Source organism: Dendrobates tinctorius, unplaced genomic scaffold (genome assembly GCF_039654945.1).
Source record: "Dendrobates tinctorius isolate UK_male_01 unplaced genomic scaffold, ASM3965494v1 ptg000281l, whole genome shotgun sequence".
NCBI lineage: Eukaryota > Metazoa > Chordata > Amphibia > Anura > Dendrobatidae > Dendrobates > Dendrobates tinctorius.
In genome coordinates, this window is record NW_027361948.1 from 2,545,871 (window position 1) to 2,567,817 (window position 21,947).

A 21,947-nucleotide genomic window follows, 5' to 3' on the forward strand; every position below is an offset into this window, starting at 1 on the left:
TATGTTCTGCTTTTTATCCTTTCTTTTAACTGCTTCAAGCTTTGTAAGACGTGACGTGACCAAAAGCAGTGGTCAATTCTTCTGCCGGATTTCATTTGGAAGACACCACCATCTTCAGATTGAATTTAAAGGAAAACCTCCAGGGGCAAAGCTACCAAAAGATATCAGAAAAGACGCTTCAGGGAAAACAATGCCTGCGTTTACTTAAAGGGGTCACATAACCTTACAGAACTTTTCATTTGTGTAGTATAGGTATTGATGACTACAAGTCTTTGGGGAACTGTAATATATGGATTGTGCATTACTCAGAATGCTACAAAAAAACAATTACCGGTAGCTGAAAAATACCGGATGTTTTTTTTCTGTGATAACAACTATATTTAATAAAATACATCAAGAAAAGGACATTACTAAAACTGAATTAGAGTCATTGAGCAATATTTATTAAGCAAGTCAAAAAATATTATTATTTTCAAATATAACTAAATTCCCACTTCATAACGGTACGTCCTCTTTTCAATACAAAGCTCCAAATCAGTGCTCCTGCATACACATATATTCTAACCTTCAGATTAGAGCACTTAGGCTATGTGAACAATGTGCGCTTTTGATGCATTTTTGTGTTGTTTTTTCTGCTCGAAAATAGGCCAAAAATGTTATGGAAAGCTAATTCAATGACAATCCTGAAGTGTTGTGCATATGATCAGTAAATTTCCTTTGAGTATTTGCAGTGCGTTTTTTCTTCAGCATGTCACTTCTTTGTGCGTTTCTGAGGCTTTTAACCCACTGACTTAAATTGAGTTTGTCAAATCTGCAGCAAAAGCGCAGGTATAAAAATGTTTGCGGATTTGCGGTGGATTTTCTGAGTTTTTGTTTGCATTTTTACCAGCTTCTTATGATGTTTCCCAAGCTGTCATCTGTGTGACAGCAAGGGAAACACCGGCATGGTGGTTCTTATTGGTGGTAATGTTACTGCCGGTAAGACCGTCGGTCAGAGTGCTGCGGGGTCATGCTGTCAAATGTCAGTGTGACCCCTTAGCTGTGACTGTGACCTGCAGTGGTGACCCATAGTTAAAAGCTTACCACAGGTCAGCAGGCATGGGCTGATGAGATTACTTCTTCCATCAGGCTATGTCTGCTGTCATTGATAACAGTGATGGCCGGAGCCACTGATGGGAGACGTAGTCTCATCAGCCGGCGTCTGTGCTTACACATTAAAAAAAAAAGCAAAATATATACATACATATTCAATTAAAAATAAAAAAACACATTACACTCATCTAACACCAAATCCTCGATGCCTTTGTCTCCAAGAAAAAAAGTAAAAAGAAAAAAGTAAATAAACCACCATATACTCACCTGTCCTTCATATTCCACATAATCCCTAGTTTCCCATGGCGATTTCACGTGTAGAACAGTCACATTGGAAGATGTGACTGCTCTACCTGGCCGACAACGATACAGTGACAGGAGGTAATCGCTTCCGCAGTGTATCACTGAGCTGCCATGAGAAAGGTCACTGGAGTTCATCAGCTGATCAGCTCCGGTGATCTCCCTTACAGCACCACTGCTGCATGAGAACCTTCTCACGCAGCAGTGGTGCCGTAGGGAGATCACCGGAGCTGATCAGCTGATGAACTTCAGTGAAATCTCTCACGGTAGATCAGTGATACACTGTGGGAGTGAATACCTCCTGTCAGTGTCTCACTGGCTGTCTTTGAGAGCAGTGACATCAGTGACTGCTATCAAAGTCATCAGGATCATCATGAAACATTATGGATTATATTCTTTGTGGACAGATGAGGAATATTGTGGTTTATTATTTTATTTTTGTTACAGGAGACATTGGTGTCAGTGGATTAGACTTCGGTGAGTATGGTTTAATTTAGATTTATTAATGGAGTCTGTGTCATTATTTCAAATAAAGGACTGGGTGTGTGTTTTTATAATATCACTTTGGAGGTTAGTAATGGGGGCATCTTATAGATGCCTCTCCATTACTAAACTTGGGGCTTGATGTCACCTGATAATACAAAGGTGATATCAACCCCCCCAACTATCACCCCACTTACCACTGCTACAGTGCAAGTGGGAAGAGCGAGGTTAAGCATCAGTTTTGGCACGTCTTATAGATGCGCCTTGTCTGGGGTGGCTGTGAGCTGATGTTTTTAGTCTGGGAGGGGACCAATATCCATGGCCCCTTCCTAGGCTATTAATATCAGCCCTCAGCTGTCAGCCTAGCCTTTGCTGGTTAGATTTTATAGGAGGACTCTATGTCAATTTTTTTCTGGGGTCCCCCCTGTAAAATAGCCAATAAAAGCTAAGCAAACAGCTGTGAGCTTATATTAATAGCCTGGGAACCTTTATGGCTATTAGTTCCTTACCAGAATATTAACATCAGCCCTCAGCAGTTGGCTTTCCCTCTGCTGGTTATGAAAGTTATGGGGGAGCCCACGTAATGTTTTTTAAATTTTTTTCTTTAAATTAAGAGTTGCTGTTTGTTTACAGCCTATGTAGGTTCATTCTGTTAACGCTCCTCCATAGGCTGGTGACAATGTATGTGTAGGTTTCTGTGTGTTTGTGTTTGCTTACCACCTTAGCAATGAGGGTGTCTGGCTGACAGCTTTTAATTACTAAGCCTAGGGCTAGGTGTCAATGACAGCTGCTGAGACCAAGCCCTAATCCCATTACTCTAATGCTACTGTATCAGAATGAAAAAGAAGGTGTTGAACCAAGAAATTATATCACAGAACTTTTTTTTTATATCTTTATTTAGCTCAAAAAAGAATTCATTGCTGTACAAAAATGCATGAAAAAAAATTTCTGCAAGCAAATACTCAACGTGCGCATATAGGCTTAAATAATCTTTTCTAACATTGTCTGTAGAATTCTACTAAAAAGATTTGAAGGATATTGTCCCAATGGAAATGTTAGTAGTCCACACCAGTGCCCTGCAAGGCTTTTCCTACCTTTCTGATTACCTCAGCACCTCTTCTGATTAGTAGGCCGGGTGCAACGTCGAGCATGCATCCTGCGAATCCTTCTCTTCAACTCTGTGACTTGCTGGAGCCTTTTTTTAGAAGTGGCTACAGGCAGCACAAATGTTATTGTTTAACTCCCTGCATAAACTTCCCATATTAAAAAATTAGCACAGAATGTTGAGTCCAAAAAAAGATATAATGTTAAAAGGTAGGCTTTCACTTGAAGGAAGAAGATATTTAATCTGCCAGGCTCAAAACTCTCACTGAAGGTATACAAATTCCATATTCTTTTATATCAAAATTTCCCACGGTGACTTACAGATTTGCTAAATATATAAAATGTAGCTGAGGGAAAGAGATATGTCATACATTACGTGAACACAAAAGACAATGTGTATAGTCAGTAACACTTAGATCAAACATGCATCTTCTGATTATGCAATAAATCGATAAATACCTTGGTAGCCAACAATCTTGTAAGGTATATTTCTGATACCATTTTACTTCCTCTATCCCCTTCCTTTTGGTCTCCATGTTCATGGTTCTTGACTAAATGCCAAACTTTAACGCCACTTTCTAAATCTGGTGTTATCATGGGAGTACGAGAACGAAGGCTGTCAGGGCTTCCAGTATACTTGATCATATTCTCTAAAAAAGACAAAGAAATGCAGATCTTCATTAACCAGGCATCCTTTAACTAATTCTCTAAGACTCTTGTGAATTAGCTGTAATATTGACAATACAGGACCAAACAATGAAATATAGAATATGTACTGTTAGATGCAGAGACACTTGGCAGTTTGCCTTCTGTACCATTGGAATGACCCAAATAAGAGTCACAGGACTGATTTACATTGAGTGACTCAGCAATGTATTTCAACAAAATTAACAGTTTAAATATATATATATATATACAGTACAGACCAAAAGTTTGGACATACCTTCTCATTCAAAGAGTTTTCTTTATTTTCATGACTATGAAAATTGTAGATTCACTCTGAAGGCATCAAAACTATGAATTAACACATGTGGAATTATATAATTAACAAAAAAGTGTGAAACAACTGAAAATATGTCTTATATTCTAAGTTCTTCAAAGTAGCCACCTTTTGCTTTGCTTACTGCTTTCACACCATTCTGTCTGTATCTGCTTGTCGGCATGACAATGCATGTGTCTGCTTTAACCCCTTACTCCTTTCCCACTAATTGAGCTGGGATACTGCTGGCTGTTACCTGTATGGAGCCTGCTCAGTTCCCTGCTCTGCTGCATAGCTGCACATGTGGTGTTAGGTTTTTGCTCTGCTGCTTGACCATTTGCATGTGCGGTCCCTGGTCACCGCTGTGGAAGCTGTCCGCGGGTTGCGAGGTCATTTGCAGCTGGTGCATGACTTGCCACGTGTGTCTTGGTTTGCTGACGATGCCAGGTGCTCTAAGCTGCAGTTTCTGCACTGATTGTGCTGCAATGGTTTCTGTGTGTGCTTAGGGTGTGCACGGCCACACCTCCCCTGCTTTTATCAGGGTTAGTGTGTGTACTTGAAATGCTGTCCCCAGCCAATTGCTGAGGGGCAGCTCCTTTATAATCTTACCCTGCCCTATAGGCGGGGCCAGAGCTACTCACAATGCTCCTGGACTTTGCTATGTGTGTCTCGTGTCTGTGTCTCTGGACCTCATCTGTCTCGGTTATGGTACCAAAGTCCCTGCCTTGATTCCTGCTTTGTCCTGTTCCCTCGCCCTGCCCCGGAGGTGGTATATCCACGCCTGAATCCATGCTCCTGTACCTGTCCTGTACATGTCCCTGTCTAAATTCGCCCTGGCCTAGAGGTGGTGTATCCAGGCTTGAATCCCTGATCTTGTACTTATCCTGTTCCCTTGCCCTGCCCCAGAGGCGGTATATCCGGGCCTGAATCCTTGATCCTGTACCTGATCCTGTCTAAATTTGCCCTGCCCTCGAGGTGGTGTATTCAGGCTTGAATCCTTGATCCTGTACCTGACCATGTCTGAACTGTCTGCTGTGTTGTGTTCCTGGAATCCCTCTGTGTTTGGAGCCCCGCACCCAGTGACTCAGACTCTTGTAACCGGTGTTCCTGCTGAGCATCTACTATGCTGTGCTCTGACTACCATGCGGTGCTAGTTCCATGCAGGTCCAGCAATCCTGCTGTGTTAGCACCATCACGCTTGAGTTCCTTCCTAGGTCCAATGCCCAGAGCCTGACGACCGCAGTCTGGAACCTGATGGCCGCTGCCTGGAACCTGGAGCTGGATGACTGTAGTGGTGCCTGTAGGTCATGTTGGATGTCCAGAACCAAACGACACCCGCCTGTTGTCCTGATGACCTCGTGTACCCTGATGTCCTGATGACCTCATGTGTCCTGATGTCCCGATGACCTTGTGAGTCCTGATGTCCTGATGACCTCCTGTACCCTGATGACCTTGTGTGTCCTGATGTCCTGATTACCTCGTGTGTTCTGATGTTCTGATGACCTCGTGTGTCCTGATGACCTCGTGTGCCCTGATGACCTCGTGTGTCCTGATGTCCTGATGACCTCGTATGTCCCGATGTCCCGCTTATGAGTGCCTCGGTGATCCGATGGTGCCTTTGGGTCCACTGGGTGGTACCCTTCTGGGAGGTGTGGAATCGGGAGCCTGGTTTAGCCCTGTTTTGTCTATGTACTGTGACTTTACTTTAAGTAAACTTTACTTTATTTATGCCTGAAGTTGTGCGGTGTTATCTAGTCCTACGTGTCTTCTTTGTCCACATGCTCAGCTGCCACAGAATCCTGGTCGCTGCCCTTCCCTAGTTTCGGTAGGCCCGGGTCCCCCTCTGTGGTATAGAGGGTCCATATTGCATCCCCGGGGGATGCCCGCCCCTCTCCATCGGCGTGGAGGTGCCTGCTGGGCCACATCTGCAGCTGCAGTCGGGACAACTGCTTTGCACACTCTTGGCATTCTCTTGATGAACTTCAAGAGGTAGTCACCGGAAATAGTTTTCACTTCACAGGTGTGCCCTGTCAGGTTTAACAAGTGGGATTTCTTGCATAATAAATGGGGTTGGGACCATCAGTTGTGTTGTGCAGAAGTCTGGTGGATACACAGCTGATAGTCCTACTGAATAGATTGTTAGAATTTGTATTATGGCAAGAAAAAAGCAGCGAAGTAAAGAAAAACGAGTGGCCATCATTACTTTAAGAAATGAAGGTCAGTCAGTCTGAAAAATTGGGAAAACTTTGAAAAGTGTCCCAAAGTGCAATGGCAAAAACCAACAAGCGCTACAAAGAAACTGGCTCACATGAGGACCGCCCCAGGAAAGGAAGACCAAGAGTCACCTCTGCTGCAGAGGATAAGTTCATCCGAGTCACCAGCCTCAGAAATTGCAGGTTAACAGCAGCTCAGATTAGAGACCAGGTCAATGCCACACAGAGTTCTAGCAGCAGACACATCTCTACAACAACTGTTAAGAGGTGACTTTGTGCAGCAGGCCTTCATGGTAAAATAGCTGCTAGGAAACCACTGCTAAGGACAGGCAACAAGCAGAAGAGACTTGATTGGGCTAAAGAACACAAGGAATGGACATTAGACCAGTGGAAATCTGTGCTTTGGTCTGATGAGTCCAAATTTGAGATCTTTGGTTCCAACCACCGTGTCTTTGTGCGACGCAGAAAAGGTGAACGGGTGGGCTCTACATGCCTGGTTCCCACCGAGAAGCACGGAGGAGGTGTGATGGTGTGGGGGTGCTTTGCTGGTGACACTGTTGGGGATTTATTCAAAATTGAAGGCATACTGAACCAGCATGGCTACCACAGCATCTTGCAGCGGCATGCTATTCCATCCGGTTTGCATTTAGTTGGAACGTCATTTATTTTTCAACAGGACAATGACCCCAAACACACCTCCAGGCTGTGTAAGGGCTATTTGACCAAGAAGGAGAGTGATGGGGTGCTATGACAGATGACCTGGCCTCCACAGTTACCAGACCTGAACCCAATCGGGATGGTTTGGGGTGAGCTGGACCGCAGAGTGAAGGCAAAAGGGCCAACAAGTGCTAAGCATCTCTGGGAACTCCTTCAAGACTATTGGAAGACCATTTTTGGTGACTACCTCTTGAAGCTCATCAAGAGAATGCCAAGAATGTGCAAAACTTTAATCAAGGCAAAAGGTGGCTACTTTGAAGAACCTAGTATATAAGACATACAGTATTTTCAGTTGTTTCACACTTTTTTGCTAATTATATAATTCCACATGTGTTAATTCATAGTTTTGATGCCTTCAGAGTGAATCTACAATTTTCATAGTCATGAAAATAAAGGAAACTCTTTGAATTAGAAGGTGTGCCAAACTTTTGGTCTGTACTGTATATATATAAAGAGAGAGAGATATGCCATAATGCCATATCACTTGCCTTCTGATTATCAATATTCTTTTATTATTCGACTAGGAACTAAAATTTTTAAAAATGTCTTGTCACTGTATCTGATATTCTGAATGTGTACTTCTACTGCTCATTGTGATTCACTGCATGTGTTACATCCTGCTGTATTACATTCTGTACCACCGGTGTTATGCAAGAAGCTGGTAGAGATGACAGCAAAGTAAAACATGAAGGATTGCCTTTTAGCTGTACATTCTTGAATTTTTTTTGTATTAGCCAATGGAAAGGATGTTGCACTGTTTATCTATAAATTTACTAAACAATGCACAATATTGATTTTTAGCATTGATCAGGTGTAAGATCTTGCACTGTTTATTAGTAATTTAAATAATAAACCCATTAATCAATTTATTAACATGGTCTGTGATCAAATATCTGTGTAATTTTGTACCATAATTACATCCTTACCATATTTACCCAGGAAGGTGAAAGAAGCAAATTCCACTTATACAACCTATTATGATAGTACAAGAATTATCAAGTAAGTGGGTACTTTTTTAGATAAATCACTATTTTGAAAGACAGGATGGAAACCCCACTGAGTAGTAAGGGAACCTATCATCAGATTCATGTTATGTGAATTAGACACTGGCTGCGAGGCCAGGAGAAGTCACGACCCAATAGAAACATAATCCACGGATTTTAAAATCCAAAATGCTGTGGCATTTCAGAATAAAACATACCTGGCTGTGGTTCAGGCAGCATTAATCTGATGACAGGTTACATTTAAATACAAGAAAAGGTACTTTCTAAAATTTGCTTTTGTTAAGCTGGCAAGGTGAATATTACATTTACTCTAAACATATTATTAAACTAAGATGTCTTGGAAACGGAACACAAAATCTATTTGCCTTTAAGATGATCTTGACTTGCTGAAGGTCACTTACGTACTGAAGAATCATCTTTAATGGGATGGCAGCCAAAATGGTTGATCAATACTAAATATAATAGTTAGCAATCAATCTCTATTTTACTGTAGGAAAACAAGATACAATCTTTGTTTACGCATTTGTTTATGAAAGCTAAAGGATAATAGACTGCAAGCCTTGGGCTATCTATTCTGGTTATGCTCCCTGGGAATAAGACATGATAGAGTGAAATGATTAACTGAAAGTCACTATGTAGTGAAGGCAATTCATAGTTCACTTGGTGTGTATTGTCTACTTCTTAGTCAACAGCGGACAAAGAATCAAAGAGAAATCCAGTATGAGGGTTACATAGTGATAGCATTGTAATTAAAAGCAGATGCATCAAGTTCGAAAGTATGCAGACATGAAATAATTCTATAGTAGGAGAGCGATAGTTTCAAATGGACACTACCAATTCTGGAGACTTAATAGATAAATCAATACTACAGGAGAATATAAGAAACTTTGTGATCTATCTTATCAAAAACATATGCTTCTTTCTCCAATTATGAGTCACTTATTCTCTTTCCCATTCCTCCTAAACTCACTTTCCACTACACTTACTCCCTTTCCCATGCCTCCTAAACTCACTTTCCGCTACACTTATTCGCTTTCCCATGCCTCCTAAACTCACCATCCACTACACTTATTCCCTTTCCCATGCCTCCTAAACTCACATTCCACTAAACTTATTCCCTTTCCCATGCCTCCTAAACTCACCATCCACTACACTTATTCCCTTTCCCATGCCTCCTAAACTCACCATCCACTACACTTATTCCCTTTCCCATGCCTCCTAAACTCACCATCCACTACACTTATTCCCTTTCCCATGCCTCCTAAACTCACCATCCACTACACTTATTCCCTTTCCCATGCCTCCTAAACTCACCATCCACTACACTTATTCCCTTTCCCATGCCTCCTAAACTCACCATCCACTACACTTATTCCCTTTCCCATGCCTCCTAAACTCACCATCCACTACACTTATTCCCTTTCCCATGCCTCCTAAACTCACCATCCACTACACTTATTCCCTTTCCCATGCCTCCTAAACTCACCATCCACTACACTTATTCCCTTTCCCATGCCTCCTAAACTCACCATCCACTACACTTATTCCCTTTCCCATGCCTCCTAAACTCACCATTCACTACACTAATTCCCTTTCCCTTGCCTCCTAAACTCACCATCCACTACACTTATTCCCTTTCCCATGCCTCCTAAACTCACTATCCGCTACATGTATTCCCTTTCCCATGCCTCCTAAACTCACCATCCACTACACTAATTCCCTTTCCCATGCCTCCTAAACTCACCATCCACTACACTTATTCCCTTTCCCATGCCTCCTAAACTCACCATCCACTACACTTATTCCCTTTCCCATGCCTCCTAAACTCACCATCCACTACACTTATTCCCTTTCCCATGCCTCCTAAACTCACCATTCACTACATTAATTTCCTTTCCCTTGCCTCCTAAACTCACCATCCACTACACTTATTCCCTTTCCCATGCCTCCTAAACTCACCATCCTTTCTAAAAAAAGACCAGGTTAAATTTGTCAATTGGCTGAAGTAAGATGGACTTCCAGCACAGTAAAGTTTCAGATTACATCTCCTAATATATTTTAAAGGAGAAGATAAGGAAATGCATGATGAGGAACACTTGGTAACTTGAGAGACAACCCAAACATAGGTAGATAGAGCTGCAACAACTGTTTTACCTCACTCCATTGCTGGATTCACAGCCACACAGCTAAGTAATGGTATATAATATTTTCCATGCTGCTGCTTCTCTCTGTGTGCTACAGAGAAAAAGAGCAGCAATCTATATCTCTGTGTGCTGTGTATAGAAGACATTATAGTAGCTAGTATCCTCCTAAAGCTCAGAGAGAACTGAAAACTAGAACCCACAGAGAGAAAAACTGGTGAAAATCAAGGCTGTAGAGTGTTATCAGTCATGTACACACATGACAGCCTATTATGACAAATTACTTGACATAACATTTGCAAAGTAACACCAAAGAAATAGCAACTTACAAGAAGACATTCAACCGTATTCCAAAGACAATTCATCAAAGACAAAGGGAACAACAAAAAGTAATCGTTAATGGTCATTAATTAGTTTAAAACAGATTTGCAATCTGGCTTTCCAATATTACTGGACTCTTGATTCTTCTGAGTCATCAATTAGTCTACTGAGCTTGACATTAATACAGCTATTTATGCTGCTGCCGCAGTACTAATTACAATTGCTGTCCACAGGGATCATTCACAAAAGTGCTACTTTTGTTGTTTACTACATACAAATCCGCAGCTCTATGATGTACCCACACCTTAGTAAGAAGTATTTATACTTTTTTAAATATTAAACTTGTAATTCTGAAATCAGTAATATCACTACACTGAATGACAAGAAGATGCATAATTAGTGATTAAACAAGTTTTTTTTACATGATATTGAACTTCGGATACACAAGTTTCACTTTTCAATTCATCTGCAATGCAATAAGCTCAGAAAGCATCTCAGCAACGGTTCATGAAAAATTACTTCTTAAGGGCATGAAACCATTGCAAAAGTAGGTGCAATGCTAGAAATCTCACTGCAAGAATATATTTTTCATTGCAGTAGATGGTCACATCCCCCTTGATAACTCTTCCACTGAGAATAAAAATTCCATTTACGGTACTTTAACAGGAGAAAAACTAAAAGGAATTTAGTTGAATTATTTTGCTGAATGTGAGAACGACACAATGAATCTCCAGGACAACTTCACTGCAGATTTGTATTCTGCCGTTAAAAGTTCCTTGATTTCTTTGGATGTATTTTCCATGCAATCACATAGATGGATATTGCTTTCATTACAAGTTTTGTATAAAGGACAAAATGTTACACAAATTACACAATAAAAATGTTTAGAAATGTAGTAAGGTTTAATATATATCATGTTGGAAGGCATAGGCCTCTGATTAGGTGGTCTCGTGTATAACATTTGTATTAGGTCTTCAATTTATTCTAACACTATTATTAACAAGATGTCTTTGAGTTAGAGATGATCAAATTTGAGTTGAATTTCCTGAAATTCGCGGTTTCACACAAATTTGAACATTTTGATATTCTATTCACAAAAAAACATGCCACGCATGATTTCAAGCACTGCTGAAGCATCTAAGCGTGGCTACAGTCATTCTGTGATGCCACATAGCTTTCCCATAATATACTGCAGCTATGACATCTTATGGATTATCATACCTTGTACAGTGGTGGTCAGTATCTTGGCCATCAGAGATCAGTAGTTCCAAGTGAAGCACAGTATGTACTGAATAAGTCTCCTTTTGTAAATTATAAGCTCTTAAGCCCCCGTTACACATAGCGAGATCGCTAGCAATATCGCTGTAACGTCACCGATTTTGTGACGTAGCAGCGATATTGCTGCGATATCGCTATGTCTGATACCTCCGACCAGCTTCCCCGCTGTCCATCGCTGATCGTGCGAGAACATCCTGGACCATTTCTCACCGGGCGCTTCCTGCTGGGCTTCCTGTGGCGCCAACGAGCGACGCGTGGATGCGGGCGGGAGGACGTCAGGATCGCCGCGTCTGACAGGTAAGTAGCGACCCCCGACCCCTGCTATGTTGCTGGTGAGATCTGCCTGTGTGGCAGCTCACTAGCAACCACTTAGCGATGCACCAGTGATCCATATCGTTGTCGGGATCGCTGGTGCATCGCTAAGTGTAACAGTACCTTAATGGTAAGCAGGATTCTCTCTCTCGCTCTATTATGGAGTGTAATCTCTCATGAACAGTGATTTCCTCTCTTCTGTTGAATGTAAGATGCTATAGTCAGGGTATTCTCTCTCACGCTCTCTCCTGTATAGTGTAAGCTCTTATGATCGGCAGGGTCCTGCCTCACTCTCTCAATCTCTTCTGAAGAATAGAGTGTAAACTCAAAGGGGTTTTCTCTCTTCTCTTCCCAACATGTATTTTGCCAGCAAGTAAGATTTTCCAGTACTGAACTGAGATTGACACAAAAGTATTCACTGCAAATCAAATTTTGGGGAGGGGAAATTCCTCATAGTTGGCGCATTTGAATTTGAAAAAATCTGCTCGTCTCTACTTGTATTTATTCTCAAACAGTTTGAAACCATTAATCAATCCAGAACTGATTCAAGCACATTTACATTAAGATACCTGTATGTTGAAGCACCTCTGTAATATCTTTGGAACCTAAACTTTGGTTACCATGATAGTTTATCCTCCCAAGACCAAATTTAATATCTACCCCATCCCCTAAGATTTCTTGTCTTCAGTCTACAATAATTATTTATTGTTGAAGAACTAACTAGGAATCATCAATAGTATTTAATAGTGCAAATTTGTGCTATTTATAATTTCATCGAAATCCTCCTTCCTAAAATCTCATTGTCTTCATCTTTTAGATTGATGCTGTCTCAGATTTACACACCAAAACCTGTCATGACAGTCCCTCTATTGACACTTCCTGACCAATTTCTTAACTTTTTGAAGAACATTGCATTGACATATTAATGGTTCTGGACTTGCTAGACTATAATATCTACAGTATTTGACTTTTTGGCTTCTACTAATGAGGTTGTCTGCATTGGAGGATGAAGGTTGATGACCTACAGGCTGTAATAGTAATTTTGTCAAAATATCACTACTTTTCTGTTATACATATATTGCTATTGTCAATATAAGTAAAGACCCGTGTATGAGACTTAAGGGGCTGTGTTGTAATTCTGTTGAATTTTATATGGAATTGTTCTGTATTTTTCAGACAGCCATATGAGGAAATATCTTGATATTTTCTAGAATGTAACAGAAAGGCTAGATTAACCCAAAGGTTGTATACATGAAGCTGGAGACCAGACTACCCTTCACTCTTTTTACCCAGTCCCCTCTTATGTTTCTAAACATCCATTGAACAGATTTGATATTATGTTAAAAGCAATGTAAAGAATATACAAAAACAAAAAAATAAAAAATGGTTCTGTATGTGCTAAAGATTTGGATGTCTGTCCGTTGTCTGGAAGTTTGCCGACACTGGCACTTCAATAGTTCTGCATTTGCTGGACTACCATATCTGTCTTAGAAGTTTGTCATTTTCAGTATTCTAAAGATGATTATACCTCAAAATTACATTAAAAATGATGATCTCCAGTCTGTCCTTAACAATACTGTGGTCAAACTATCATTTTTTGTCTATTATAATGAGAAACAGAACCAATGAAATCATTTAAATAACTCATTTATACGACATAATTTACAATGGAAAATGTTGATATAAAAGTTCAAAATGTTCAACACTTAAAAAAATTCAGAGAATTCTGATATGTTATAAAAGAATCCAAACACTGAGAATATTCATATTATTAGTTTATGCAGTACATGACTTTATATTACACGTCAAACAATTGTGAAGTAAAGCACTAAATTACACGCCATGTCACTTTAAAAAGAGACAAACGGATGTAAGATGACGATCTACTGTAGAGATAGCAGATACCATAGCTTGAAGTGATACTGTATCATTTTTTTTTCCCAATTAAACAAGCATTGAGTCATTTCATTTAACTGCTACCTGTCACCTTCCTGATAAGAAGAACATGTCTGCGAGAGCTTGCCAAACATATTATAACTTTATTTAGTATTGTAGTTTTAAGCTCCGGCTCACATGCTGGTTATAAGCACTTAGTATTATTTTGCCCTAAACCATACAATGAAGATATTATAAATATCACATAAATGCCCTTATGAGAGCTGCCAGGTGAAAACCCCTGATTTTGTCAAGAATCATTCTGTTTAGAAACTCAGCAGCAACAATAATAAGCAAGAGTCTTAAATGGAATGGTGGTTCCAATGTCAAAAACAAGTTCCAAATAATTATAGTCTAACATATCAATCATATTCAAAGTGGATTGCAATTGTAATATTGTGTTTATTATTAGAGGAAAGGGCACCAATATTAAATCACTCAATGGGAATGCATGGGTAGTATAAATCCAGTGATATGTGCCTCATGGTGGAATATGTTGTTCTTTTTTCCAAAGTCGAAAATTAGGACACAACTAGCAACTAGAGTGCACTGCTGATTAATAGGCCGAGCATTAGAAAAAAATTGGGGGGGAAGATGAATCCTGTATTATTATTTCATACTCTGATGCTAATCAAGTGAATAGTTTTCCGATTAGACACACTGTTGAGCATCTAACCTTCTGCAGAGCCTGTAGAAATGAGCATGCCCTCAGACTAGCTGAGATAGGTGAGCCCTTCACACTTGCCCCATGATGATCCTTCTAGCCCCTCACTAGTGCCACCCTGTTGCTCTAGAAAATCCAGGATTCCAAGGCACCAGAGAAAATAGAGTTGAAACATAACCTTTATTCCATTATTTCATCCTCAAAAATCACATGGTGAAATACAATTGAGGTAGACAAGTGATGCAACATTTCAGCCCAAAAGTGTCTTTTTCAAGAAGTACAATAAAAATTACAGCCATACTGTTGCTGTGTTGAATTTTTGGGGGCAAAGAAACTGCAATGTGTATAATGTTACTATTTTTGAGATCCCACTAGTTTTTGAGGGACATGATCATACGTCTGTGCAGGGTTTTGCTAGTATATTGCAATATAGCATTGAATTTGTGAGAAACTGGACTTCTAATTCAGTGAAAGGTAAGAGAGGATACCAACAATAGGGGGAAAATCACTATAATATTTCACAGGGCATCCATCATATAATCTAAGGCTATCTCATATTATACTGAGGCAGGGATCAGTGTTATATACTCTTTAGTATACTCCCTCTGATGAAGGCACGCCACCGAAACACGCATAGGGGAAGTGGCACCATCGCATGGTTTAGGTAAGACATGTTATTAATTAAATGTTTTAATATTTGCGCTCAGAGATAGACCTTTATATATACTAAACTCACTCTTCAAGTAGAAGTGGAAAACTAAGTAGCCAACCTAAATTGCAACCTCCAATTAGCGATGAGGGTAAGGCACCGCCTACTTGACTCTTTACAAAAACTTCAAAAATAGAAAATAAAATAATAAAAAAAATTTTATAATTCAGATTATGCCACGTATACAAAGTTCACCATGGGGCTAAGGAGAATAAAAATTGTCCATAGAAAGAAGAAAAATAATTACCTTGAGATTAGCTTCTTTGAACTGATAGTGCTTAGCAGTCCAGGTCCTGTGCATAGGAGGTTCCAATAAAACGACAACGATAATATTAATAAAATCCAGAGTAATGACACCATGTGAGGAGAAGGGTTTGATGCTATAAGTTGCGGACGCTTGTCCCGGCCGGAGACAGGCGTCCTCTCTGCAGTGCGCCCTCCTGGGCTTGAGGCGGTAACGGCGCACGCCGAGAAAAGCTGACAAGGTCCGCAGGACCTTGTGTGATGTCACAGTCACGTGATCACTCACGTGACTAGCTATGGAGAGCGGTGAAGCTCAAAAAACATCCGACGCATTTCTGAATCAACGGATTCCTTCATCAGGGATACTCCATAGCGGATAGATAGCATTTATATACCCTCCACCTTCAGAGGTTCTAATTCAGACATTGAAAGCAAAAAGTTCGATTTCACTATTAAGCCCATTAGGCATCAGAGTGTCCATCATGAAAATCCATCTACTTTCTTCTTTTGACATCTGATGGATGAAGTTGCCTCTCCTCCAACTTCTATTAACCACTTTGATGCCTGTCACTAATGTACCTCTTGTAAGACCCCCATGATTAATTAAAAAATGATTGGAGAGGGGGTGACCGCTAAATTTATTCTTAATATTCCTCAGATGTTCCGCTATCCTTATATGCAATGGACGTATAGTCCGGCCAATATATAATTTGCCACAAGGGCAGGTGATTCCATATATGACCCCCTTAGTTTCACAAGTTATGAAGTCCTTAATTTTGACCTCCCGAAATTTATTTGAAATGGACAATTGCTTTCTGAGACCTAATTTTCTACAAGGTCCACATTTGTTGCATGGAAAAAACCCTTTTGGGGGTGTGTGAACATGTACATGACTCGTCAACATAGGTTTAGGAATAGAAGGGGCTATTGTATTACCGAGATTATTTGCTTTCCTAAAAACAAACCTAGGATAAACTGGTAACTTTTCACCGATCACTTTATCGTTTTTTAATATATTCCAGTGTCGGTTAACAATCTTTCTAAGGATTTTACTGTTGGCATTGTACTGCGTAATAATAGGAATATCTTCCATAATAGAACACTCGGTGTTTTTCTTTTGTTGTATCAGTAGATCCTCTCTCGGCATTTTCCTAACAGTCTCCTTGATTTCACCCAGGGCCTTAATGTCATACCCCTTTCGGACAAATTTATTAGTCAGAAACACCGCCTCCTTATCAAAATCTTGTATTCTAGAGCAATTCCTATGAGCCCTAATGAGCTGGCTTTTAGGTACATTCACAAGCCAGCTTGGAAGGTGGCAGCTATCCAGAGAAATGAAATTATTAGAATCTGTTGGTTTATGAAAAACCTGGGTCTCTATGTGATCATTTTCAATAAAAATTTTCAAATCTAAAAAGTTAATCTCTTTATGACTGGTGGTGGCTGTAAATTTTAAAAAATATTGATTTTTATTTCGTTCATTTAAAAATTCTCCCAATAAAATAGGCCCACCAGACCAGATAAAAACAATGTCATCTATGAATCTCTGCCATAGGACCAGGTTCTTCCGTAGGGAACCTCCCGGGTAGATGATTTCTTGTTCCCACTTGCCTACATACAGATTAGCATAACTCGGGGCGAACCTGGTCCCCATGGCAGTCCCCCACTGCTGGGAGTAGTAGTGCGCCCCAAATCGAAAAAAGTTGTGAGTTAAAATAAAATGTATACAGTCTAAAATGAATTGAACCTGGTCGTCCGGTAGATCGCCATCCTTAATCATGAAGTATTTTACTGATTCACACCCTTTGTCATATTGAATGACAGTATATAAAGAGGCAATGTCTAATGTCCCCAAAATGTAATGGTTTTGCCATTCAATATTTTTCAAAATTCTTAAAATATGTGTACTATGTTTCAGATAGGCCGGAAGTTTAGGGACTAACTTCTGTAAATGGCAGTCAAAAAATTTTGATAAATTGGCCGTGAGACCCCCTATTGCCGATATAATTGGTCTACCGGGTGGGTTTAATGGATCCTTATGTACTTTTGGTAAATAGTAAAAATAAGGGATCCTAGGGTGCAAATTATTAATAAATTCCAATTCTTGTTTATTTAAAAAACCTCTTTCAAAACCACACTTCAAAAGAATTTGCATCTCAGCGAGATAGACATCAGATGGATCTTTCTCAAGTAGGAGATAGGTTCTTGTATCACCCAGTATACGCTGGGACTCCTTTTCATAGTCTCTATTATTCAAAATAACGATCCCACCCCCCTTATCGGCTGGTCTGATGGTAATTTCCTGATTCTGTTGAAGCCGTCTGATAGCTTGACGTTCCTTATTTGACAGATTGTATCTGAAATTATTACATCTGCTCTCAGATATGTTTTTAATGTCCCTTATCACATTATTCTGGTGTGACATCGGAGGTTATGCCCGCCGATGCCCCTTTCGCTGCGGCGGCCGCTGCGGCGTCCCCTCACCTGCGCGCTCCCGCTCGGTCACGTGCCCGCCGTCAGTTCCTCTTCTCCTCGGCTCCTCCTTCCCGCCCCCTGGTTCGCGCTCGCCGCCGTCTTTCCTCTCTCTCCCTTGATGGGCGGCGCTGAGGGGCGGGCCTGATCTCCCCTGCGATGGGCGGCGCCGAGGGGCGGGTTTGGGTGACGAGCATCCGGGGGCTGCTGTACTTCAGGCGTCCTCGCAGTTAGGAGGACGCCTGACGATCGTGTAGTTTTCCTGCACTCTCTGGCCTCTACAGTTCTACTGTAGCTTTCCGCGTTCCGCCTGACACTCCTTGTCGCTCTCTGTCTCCTGTGTCCTTTCCTCCCAGCCTGCCTGTGCACTGTCTCCCATCTCCGGTGCCGTCCTCCTCCTTCTGCCCGTCTAGGTCCTCCCACGTACCACTGCCTTCCCTCTCCTTCTGTCCGTGGAGCCGTCCCTCTTGGTTCCGGCTGTCGCGCCTCCGTCCTCTGTGGTCCTGCCCCAAACGATCCCTGTATAGGGGTCGGTCTTCACCTGGCGTGCTCGACCCTGGGGCTCCGGATCCGCGATCCAGAGGGTCCACTCTCTATCTTAGGTACCCCTAGCATTACAGTATCGTCAGGCCATGGACCCCGCCGGTGCCGCGGCTGCCACTCAAAAGGAACTGCTCTTCCTTAGAGAAAATCAGAACCGTATCATGTCATTCATGAAGTCCATGGACACCCGGCTCTCCGCTCTTCAGACCGCAGACCCAGCACACGCACCCCTATTAGTCAGTCTCCAGCAGGAGCTCGCACAACAGCGCGATGCTCAGTCTCACATTTTGGGGTATATGGCCTCCGTGGATGATAGGCTGCTTTCTTTGCAGTCCTCTACGGCCGCTTCCACCCTAGCCCGGGACACCGTCTCTACTCCCCCTCCCCGTCTCGGTAAACCACCCAGGTACTGTGGGGACCCAAAATTGTGTAGGGGATTTTTAAATCAGTGCAGGTTGCACTTTGATCTTTCGCCCCAACAGTATCCTACGGACCGTGCTAAAGTGGCCTTTATAATCTCCCACCTTGAGGGGGAGGCGTTGGCTTGGGTGAATCCATTATGGGAGAGGGATGACCCGGTGGTGACCAACATCCAGTGTTTTTTGGAGACATTTTGCAAGGTTTTCGATGAACCTGGACGCCTTGCTTCCTCCACTGAGGCCCTTTTTAACCTCTGCCAGGGGTCCCTTACGGTAGGGCAATACGCCATCCGTTTTCGGACCTTGTCCTCGGAGCTGGGGTGGAATAATGAAGCCCTGGTTGGTGCGTTTTGGAGAGGACTTTCTGGTAAAATCAAAGACGAGTTGGCCGGGCGTGACCTCCCTACCACCCTGGAGGATCTCATCTCCTTGGCTACTCGTATTGATCTGCGTTTTCAGGAGCGCGCCCGAGAGTCGGCTAGGGAGAAGAGGTCCTTTAGGTTATACCAAGCTCCTATTCCGCGCACCGTTGCCCCTCCTAGTAACACCGCTCCTGAGCCCATGCAAGTTGATCGCATCAAGTTGTCTGAACAACGGCGTAGGGAGAGAATGTCCAAGGGACTCTGTCTCTATTGTGGAGGGGCCAACCACTTCATACGCACTTGTCCTGAGAGACCGGGAAACGCATCCGCCTAGGCCAGGTAGGAGAGGGCCCCCTAGGTGATTCTACCCCCTCTCTACCACTTACTGTTTCAGCTCTGCTTATTTCAGGACGGGGGCGTAGCTCTGTGGAGGCGTATGTGGACTCGGGCGCGGCAGGCAACTTCATCCACCAGGAGGAGGTGGACAGGCTCCAGATTCCCGTGGTCGTCCTAAGTAATCCTCGAGCAATCACCTCCGTTGACGGCAAACCTCTTCCTGGGCTCGTCACCTCGGTAACCACTGAAGTAAACCTGCAAGTTGGCGCCCTCCACTCTGAAAGGATTGCCTTTTATGTCTTGCCTCAGTTGTCCCACGCCATTCTTTTGGGGCTACCTTGGCTCAGGCGGCATGAGCCTGTTATCGATTGGCGCTCCGGAGAGATCCTGCGCTGGGGGCACGCCTGCCATGCAAGCTGTTTACGTAACCTGGTTCGTCCCCAGCCTCAGCGCAAGCCTACAGACCTCCCTGGTCTTCCTGTGCCATATCACGCTTATGCTGATGTTTTCTGCAAAAGAGAGGCGGATTCCCTGCCACCGCACCGGTCTTATGACTGCCCCATCGACCTGATGCCTGGAGCGATTCCTCCCAGAGGTAGAACATACCCTCTCTCTCCAGCCGAGACCACTGCCATGACGGAATATATCCACGAAAACCTCTCCAAGGGGTTTATCCGAAAGTCTTCCTCTCCTGCAGGCGCAGGTTTTTTCTTCGTCCGGAAGAAAGATGGATCACTGCGGCCTTGCATTGATTACCGGGGCCTGAACAAAATCACCATCAAGAATCGTTACCCTCTTCCGTTGATTCCGGAGCTTTTTGACCGGTTGAGAGGAGCCCGGATCTTCACGAAGTTAGACCTGCGGGGAGCCTACAATTTGGTCCGAATCCGTGCTGGGGACGAGTGGAAAACGGCCTTCAATACTCGTGACGGGCATTATGAATATCTAGTCATGCCATTTGGCCTTTGCAATGCCCCCGCTGTGTTCCAAGAATTTATCAATGAGGTATTCCGGGATCTACTCTATTCTTGTGTTGTCATCTACCTGGACGACATCCTCGTTTTCTCCCCCGATCTGCCTTCTCATCGCAGGAGTGTACGCTTGGTCTTGCATCGTCTCCGAGAGAACCAACTCTACGCCAAGATCGAGAAATGCCTTTTTGAGCAGTCGTCACTACCCTTCTTGGGATATGTCGTTTCCGACTCCGGTCTAAGCATGGATCCCGAAAAACTCGATGCGGTTCTCAAGTGGCCTCGTCCTGTGGGGATTAAGGCCATCCAGCGGTTTCTTGGGTTCGCAAACTATTACCGCCAGTTTGTGCCTCACTTTTCCACGGTTACCAAACCCATCACGAACCTGACCCGTAAAGGAACGAAGACCAACAGCTGGTCCCCTGAAGCGGAGGAAGCTTTCCAAACTCTGAAACGTTCTTTTGCCTCAGCACCCATTTTGCATCGGCCTGTGGCCAGCAGACCCTTTGTCCTGGAAGTGGATGCCTCCTCCACTGGAGCTGGGGCGGTCTTGTCCCAGCAGGCTTCGTCCGGACGGCTGGTTCCATGCGGTTTTTTCTCTAAAATCTTTTCACCGGCGGAGTGCAACTACTCCATTGGAGACCGTGAATTACTGGCCATTAAGATGGCCTTAACTGAATGGCGGTATTTACTCGAGGGAGCTGTACATCCCTTTACCATCCTCACAGACCACAAAAACCTGGCCTATCTGCAATCCGCCCAAAGGCTCAATGCCCGACAAGCCAGGTGGGCCTTGTTTTTTTCCCGCTTTGACTTCCAACTTCACTTCCGACCGGGTAATAGGAACATCAAGGCCGATGCCCTTTCCAGGTCGTTGCAGTCTTCAGAGAGGGACGAAATCCCATCCTGTATCATCGAGCCTTCCAGGATGATCACCGTGGCTCCTGTGAATTTTGCTACCCCTCCGCCCGGTAAGACCTTCGTCCCTCCAGGCAAACGTATAGAGGTGTTGTGCTGGGGACATTCCTCCAAAATTGCTGGACACGTGGGGATCAAGAAGACTCTCGTCCTGCTTTCCCGGTATTATTGGTGGCCTACGCTTCGCCAGGATGTGATGGACTACGTGGCCTCTTGCACAATCTGTGCCCAGAACAAGGTGGCTAGGACCTTGCCCGCCGGTCTTCTTCATCCGTTGCCAGTTCCTGAAGCCCCCTGGCAACAGATCGCCATGGACTTTGTGACCGATTTGCCCCGCTCGGCCGGATGTACCACCATCTTAGTCGTGGCAGATCGCTTTTCTAAGATGGCCCATTTTATTCCCTTATCGGGACTACCGTCCGCCCCAAAGT

At 42.9% G+C, this 21,947-nt stretch overlaps 1 protein-coding gene across 1 annotated transcript in view; it reads right to left on the reverse strand.

Annotated features, from left to right (window-relative positions):
- The window catches only part of PLXNA4 (plexin A4), a 1,025,959-nt gene that overhangs the window by 37,890 nt on the left and 966,122 nt on the right, over positions 1–21,947 (reverse strand). The window contains exon 28 of the mRNA XM_073559904.1: positions 3,439–3,629. Within this exon, the coding sequence (XP_073416005.1) occupies positions 3,439–3,629 (191 nt within the window). The remainder of the gene's footprint in view (positions 1–3,438; positions 3,630–21,947) is intronic.